The following is a 7,632-nucleotide window of genomic DNA, read 5'->3' on the forward strand; positions in this document are numbered from 1 at the left end:
AGGTTGATTACTTTACGTACATCAGGGTTTAAGCCATCAGTTATTTCTGTTTAGTTTACTCAGATTCATTTTACACTTACTGTTGACATTCTTTTGTTTTATTTCTCCCACCGGAAGTCCCTATGTCACGAATCTTGCCCTACAAGGTGTCCTTTGTCCCATCCCTAAATATAACAATATCTGTTTCAACAAACGATTTCATATTTCAGATCTTGCAAAACAAATGTTTTAACAAATGCTTTGTAGATATTTTTTAGTGTATTTTATTTGATTTTCTACTTCAGTATTGTTTTTCACAAAAAAAAAAAAAAATTCTATACTTTTTAAATATGTTCGCTGAGGCTGACTAAATGTCGAATAAATCGAATTGAAGTTGGAAATAACGCAACTACAAAAGACAAGTTGAGGAATGCCTGTATTTCAATTCAACACACAAAGCTAGATTGGCCTACTGTGATTTTGATTTAGAATGGTGATACTCAAACATGTACAATAAAAAATTGTTCTTTGAGGTATTATGTTGTTAAAGATTTATTCATTATTTGTCTATTTTCCAGCACTTTAAACAATATGGTTCTCTGCCGAATGAACGTTGCAAATAAGTGTAGTTACGACGCGATGCAGTTTACTCGAAGTTATTGGGAAATTAACCTCAGACTCAAGCGGAATATTCTCAATTGCCCTGTAATTCTCTTTATTATCATTATTATTATTATTATTATTATTATTATTATTATTATTATTATCATCATCATCATCATCATCGTCATTATTATTATTATAATTATTATTATTATCATCATCATTATTGTTATTATCATTATTATCATCATAATCATCATTATTATTATTAATATTATTAATTATTATTATTATTATTATTATTGAGTGAGAGAGCAGTGCATGCCATCAAAGTGACTCTTGGATAAAATATACGAAGCCCAGTATGAATCTTATGTATGAATGGTAACGAAATAACCGAATATCATTTTGTGCTCAGTATTATTCCAACGTAATACAGTACAATGGCACGAACTTTTAGTTTTTTTCTGTCTCCATTCAAATCTCGTCAGCGTCAGAATTTTGAGGGAAACCAACTAAAAACGTGTAAGATTTCCAATTCTTACACGAAAAAACAAAAATTCTAAATATAAAGTTTCGATTTACCCAACAATTTCTTACTAAGTGAAACAAACAAACATTAATACCAGGAATGTGACTCAAGTAATCCCCCAAAAGCAGTTTTTAGTGATACATTAGGGCTAACAGTGAAACAGAGTAATCGCCACACTTTGTCACCAGGGGTTTCTTATTCTAAAAGCCATAGAATCTTTTTAAACAATGTGATAAGATGTTTCCTTCCTAGACAAATAGTTACGGGTGCAGTCCCACTGAAAAAAGACTGAAACAAGTAAATGAAATGATATATTTTTATCTTTAACACGCGCGCGCGCGCACACGTACATACGGGGGACTGCTTTCAGTTTCTGTTTACCAAATCCACTCACAAGGGTCTGGTCAGCTCGGTGCTATAGTAGAGGATACTTGTCCGAGGTGCCACGTAGTTGGGCTGAACCTGGAACCATATGGTTGGGAAGCAGACTTCTTATCACCCAGTCATCTATGTATGTATGTATGTATGTATGTATGTATGTAACATGTATATATGTATGAAATATTATTTAAAATTTACATAATAATTATTTTAACAACTTGTATTATTTTGTTTCTAGTCACCTTCCTATGGTATGTCTACGATGTCTCCAACAGGAATTCTTTGTTCTGCTGTGAGTAATTTTCACTTCATGGTTACTTCCAACTTACGAGATGCTTAAAGAAAAAAAAAAGGAAAAAAAAACTAAACCTTCAAAGTTAACGATCTCTTTTACTCTTTTACTTGTTTCAGTCATTTGACTGTGGCCATGCTGGAGCACCGCATTTAGTCGAGCAAATCGACCCCAGGACTTATTCTTTGTAAGCCTAGTACTTATTCTATCAGTCTCTTTTGCCGAATTGCTAAGTTACAGGGACGTAAACACACCAGCATCGGTTGTCAAGCGATGTTGGGGGAACAAACACACACACATACATACATATATATACATATATAAGACGGACTTCTTTCAGTTTCGGTCTACCAAATCCACTCACAAGGCTTTGGTCGGCCCGAGGCTATAGTTGAAGACACTTGCCCAAGGTGCCACGCAGTGAGACTGAACTCAGAACCATGTGGTTGGTAAGCGAGCTATTTACCACACAGCCGCTCCTACGATCTGTTAATGTCTTTAACATTATTTTTATGGAAAAAGAGAAAGCCCTTGGTCGATAGATCATGAAGCTAAATATAGAAAGTAATGATGGCTTTTGGGAGACTGTTGTAGTTAATATCAAACAGCAAAAGAAGGAATTAGCTGGCAGAATCGTTAGCCCGCCGGACAAAATGCTTAGCGGCATTTCGTCCGTCATTATGTTCTGGGCTCAAATTCCGCCGAGGTTGACTTTACTTTTCATCCTTTAAGGGTCGATAAAATAAGTACCAGTTGAGCACTGGGTCGATGTAATCGACTAATCCCTTCCTCGAAATTGCTGTCCTTGTGCTAGAAATTTGAAACCAGTATCAAAAGCTGTTGCTTAGTGATCACCAGCAGTTCACGCTAATGAAGCGGATTTCTAAGTGGAAACTAAATATTAGAAGTTGTGTTCAAATAAGAGAGAGAGATTGAATGTATGTGTAAAAGGTTGATAGTTGCAATAGAGACATTAGTCTCTCTCTATCACCTTTCAACAAAATTATATATTAAGAAACAGTAGAACAATTAACAACATAATAAAAATAAGTTTTATTTTTGGTGATGCTTGGTTTTACAAATCCTGATTAACTTGTAATTAGCATTGGAAGGTCAAAAGCTTCGTTGAGGCATCTCAGAAGAGTAAGTTATTGTCACATCGAAGGCATCGTGCTAAAAAAGTGTTAGAAAGCGCGCGAAGCGCTTTAGGTACTGGTTTTACTACGCATGTGCACTCGAGGGGCTTCCGGGAAGGCAAGTCCCTTGCGCATACGTAGATTGTACTTCCTTAATGGCGGCCATAATTTCGCGCCACTACATATATTAGAGAGAGTGTGTATATGTGTGTGTGTGTGAGAAAGAGAAAGAGGGAGAGAGGGGGAGAAAGAGAGAGAGAGAGAGAGAGAGAGAGAGAGAGAGAGAGAAAGGGCTTCTGTGTGTAAGCGCGAGAGAGAGAAAGAAAAAAGAGAGACGAAGAGAAAGTTACAAGGGGGTGGGGGTTATTTTCGTAAAAAGAAAAAAATTGATCAGACAAATAACTTCTGTCAAATTTCGGATTTAGACTAGTGACTGAGAAAGTATAATTTTAAAGAAACCTAGATTACATGAGGTTTATAAAAGTATTGTGGAGGCGCATTGACCCAGTGGTTAGGGCAGCGGACTCGCGGTCATAGGATCGCGGTTTCGATTCCCAGCCCGAGCGTTGTGTTTATTGAGCGAAAACACCTAAAGCTCCACGAGGCTCCGGCAGGGGATGGTGGCGAACCCTGCTGTACTCTTCCACCACAACTTTCTCTCACTCTTACCTCCTGTTTCTGTTGTGCCTGTAATTCAAAGGATCAGCTTTGTCACAATGTGTCACGCTGAATATCCCCGAGAACTACGTTAAGGGTACGCGTGCCTGTGGTGTGCTCAGCCACTTGCACGTTAATTTCACGAGCAGGCTGTTCCGTTGATCGGATCAACTGGAACCCTCGTCGTCGTAAGCAACGGAGTGCCAACATGAAAGTATTAACAACTGCAATAAATCCAGTTGTTTAGTTTTCTTCATCCGAGGTTTATGGCATTTTGAACAGAGTTCACTGGAAACCGTGAAGTAAAGAATGTGCCGTGAGTACAACCTTCGAGGAAATTAAAATTTGCATATTAAAATTGTTAAAGGCAGCCAGACTTTGAGGAATTATTTTGCTGATATAGCGAAATAAATTAGGAAGTACTGATGTTTTATTGGATAGAAACATAACATTGGAAAGTTCTAATAGTCCCTAATTTATGATGCTAGTTTGTGTACAAAAATAAATAAAAAGCGGTTGGGTTGGTGAAGTGTCACACGGTAGCGATAGTGGAGGTTATATATATATATGTGTGTGTGTGTGTGTGTGTGTGTGTGTGTGCATATGTAACGGTTAGTTCTTCGTTGCAGTCGAGGGTCACCAATTGTAATGGTTGTTGTTAAGGTGTTTGTTGCCAGTATGCAAGATGGAAGAAGAACAGTGATTGAAGTGTTAAAGAGATATTTATTTACTGTTACTTTGTATATATCCAAAACCACGACGGGTTGGTATGTATAACTAGTAAATGGAAAAGCATGCGAAGTAAAAAGAATTAATTTCGGCCGGTATGTGTGTACACGATCTCATAGTAGTATATATAGAGAGATATGGTAATGCTACAGAGAAAAGAAAGTGAGTTAGTGAACGTGAGAGTGGTGTGACGAAACAACTGCTTCGTTAGTGAGTTACCATAGTTGCCCCTTAGTGCCTTTTCCTTAGAGACGGCGTTTTGTTCAGCCGATCAGCCAGACTCGGTTCTCACTAACTGACTTTGGCTTGCGGAGTTCTTGTTTTTATAACTATCCAAGACCAGCCAGAAGGACATACATATTGCTGAGAACAATAGATATCGTTGGCTGTCTGTTATCTCTATTCTAGCTTTTGGTGGCCTAGAAGAGGTTAGAAGGGTCAAGTGGCAAAGACATTATTCTGCTTAGCAATGGCATATGGCAAATGTAACTGCTGTCACTCACAGAAAACTATTGTTTTGCCGTGAGAAAAGTGCTGTTGAATTGTTAAGTGAAATTTGGCTATCTAGGATCGAATCCACGCCATGCCTGCATGAACCACTACATCACTCCTCCTCAAGAGAGGTTCCAGGAAAAGGAAACGAACGGTTGAGGAAGCGAAAGAAATGCATGGCTAAGGAAAAATTTTGCATATCAGGAGAGAGGTTCATTGAAGTGTATGCGGGACAATTTTCTATTCGGATAGGTCAGAATAGCAGTGTCTTTTTGCGTGCCAAAATGTGCAGTCAGTAACTGGGTAACACAGAAAATGAGTTAGCGCGTGAGGGCGTATACACGAGTGCAGGTGCACGTATCAAAATTCGCTGTAAAATAAGTTCAGGTGAGCGAGTGAGTGTATTCTCAATTCACGATATGGAAGATCTTCCTGCAGGATTGCAGTGTGTGAAATGCTTTGAAGGTTTTTCAGAAGTGAAATGTGTCTGGCGCTGTTGTCGTGGTTAATTAGAAGTTAATGATGTAGCTGTCGAAATGATGCATTTATTGGCTTCCATGGTGAGCGAATTCTTTGTGCGTCAGCAGTGTTGCATTCTTGTGAAGTGCATCGCAATGTGGATCGCAGTATAGCGCTTTCTGTAGCAGGTCGAACGAGTTTGCATCTTGGTGGTGACGAAGGTTGGCGTTCTTTTCCTCTGGTTTAACGACTGTTGATATGAAGACTGTAGTTCTTTAGTCAGCAAAATACAGCGGCATGTAGCATTAAGAAAGTAGCAACCGTTTTTAGATGGGATCACCAGTGTAATCGATGGATGTGACAACTGTTCATGCGAAGGTAAAGGTGAAGGCGAAGGTGAAGGCTGCAATTCTTTAATTCGGGGTCACCAATTGGAACGGTTGAGATTTATTGCAACGGCATATTGTAAGATGTGAAAAATGAAAGAACAGTGATTGCAGTTGTAAAGAGATATTTATTTAACGTTACTTTGTATAATGCCTTGCCTCGACGGACAGGTGTGTATCATATAAAAACAATAGAGTTATCTTTTCTTGTAGGTTGTTGCTGTTTATGTTTGGTCAACTGCTAGCTGCCTAACAGGGAATTAGAGGAAGATAGTGCGAATGTTAAATGTAGGAAGTCGATAAAATGATGCCTTCATGGTGCCTGGCATTTAAACAGCTGTGGTGTTGTGATAAGACACTAATATCATAGTTGATATCCTCACTATAAGCCTTCTCTCAGTTGAATTAATCTCACTAACTGGACTTTTGTCGATGGTCGCCTCTACGTCATCTCTTTTTTGCCAACTAACTTTTTCCTACGGTGTTTTAGTATTTATAATTTTCCAAACTAGTTAGAAGGAGTGACATATTTGCTGAGAACAATAAATTTCGTTAGCTGTCTGTTATCTCTATTCTAGCTTTTGGTAGCCTAGAAGAGGTTAGAAGGGTCAAGTGACAAAGACATTATTCTGCTTAGCGATGGCATCTGGCAAATGTAACTGCTGTCACTCACAGAAAAACTATTGTTTTATCGTGAGAGAAGTGCTGCTGAAGTGTTAAGTGAAATTTGGCTATCGAGGATCGAATCCATGCCATGCCTGCATGAATCACTACATATATATATCTTGAGAAGCAACTGTTCACAAAACTAGAAATAACAACCCTGATCAGAAGATTAGAGTTTTTATTATCAAAGATACCGTCAAAATATGTAAAACATTCAAGAAGTTCAGCATATAATAGTGGTTTCAAATTTTGCCACAAGGGCAGTAATTTAGGGGGCAGGGATGAGTCGATTACATCGACTCCGGTTTTCAACTGGTACTTATTTTATCGACCCTGAAAGGATGAAAGGCAAAATCGCCCTCAGCGGAATTTGAACTCAGAACGTAGTGACGGGCGAAATACTGCTAAGCATTTCGCTGGCATCCTAACGATTTTGCCAGCTCACCGCCTTAGCTTAGCACATAATAATTATTTCTTTATTGCCCACAGGTGGGGCTAAACATAGAGAGGACAAGCAAGGACAGACAAATGGATTAAGTCGATTACAACGACTCCACTGCGTAATTGGTACTTATTTAATCGACCTCGAAAGGATGAAAGGCAAAGTCGACCTCGGCGGAATTTGAACTCAGAACATAACGGCAAACGACATACCGCTAAGCATTTCGCCTGGCGTACAAACGTTTTTGCCAGCTCGCCGCCTTAGCTTAGTATATAATAATGCCTACATATGCAATGACATCTATGCTTGTGCCATGTGCACGCGCACATATATAATTATGCTCACATGCACACGTGTGCTCAGTTTACACCTGTCAAATTCCATTCACAAGATATTGGTCAATCAGAGGCATGTGTAGAAATTGTTAACTACACAGTCATACCAGCACCTTTAAAGCATAAATATTTCATTAACCAAAACTGCCACTGATAAGGCATACAATTTTTCCAGTCTGTTTTAACATTCTGGAATTCTTGAGTAACAAAATGTGATAGCATGACCACATATAGAACAATTATGAACGCTAATGTCTAACCTACCAATTAGTACATCTCGTTTTTTTCCCATTTTTTTTTGTACCTTTACTCTTTTACTCTTTTACGTGTTTCAGTCATTTGACTGCGGCCATGCTGGAGCACCGCTTTTAGTCGAGCGAATCGACCCCAGGACTTATTCTTTGTAAGCCTAGTACTTATTCTATCGGTCTCTTTTTTTGCCGAACCGCTAAGTTACGGGGACGTAAACACACCAGCATCGGTTGTCAAGCGATGTTGGGGGGACACAGACACAAACATATACACACACATACATATATATAT

At 38.7% G+C, this 7,632-nt stretch overlaps 1 protein-coding gene across 1 annotated transcript in view; it reads left to right on the forward strand.

The window, feature by feature from the left end:
* The window catches only part of LOC106868576 (uncharacterized), a 17,091-nt gene that overhangs the window by 8,442 nt on the left and 1,017 nt on the right, over window positions 1-7,632 (forward strand). Inside the window, exons 5-6 of the mRNA XM_014913898.2 lie at window positions 558-684; window positions 1,734-1,787. Coding sequence (XP_014769384.1) covers window positions 558-684; window positions 1,734-1,787 — 181 coding nt within the window. The remainder of the gene's footprint in view (window positions 1-557; window positions 685-1,733; window positions 1,788-7,632) is intronic.

This window comes from Octopus bimaculoides, chromosome 1, assembly GCF_001194135.2.
Source record: "Octopus bimaculoides isolate UCB-OBI-ISO-001 chromosome 1, ASM119413v2, whole genome shotgun sequence".
In the NCBI taxonomy this organism is placed as follows: Eukaryota; Metazoa; Mollusca; class Cephalopoda; order Octopoda; family Octopodidae; genus Octopus; species Octopus bimaculoides.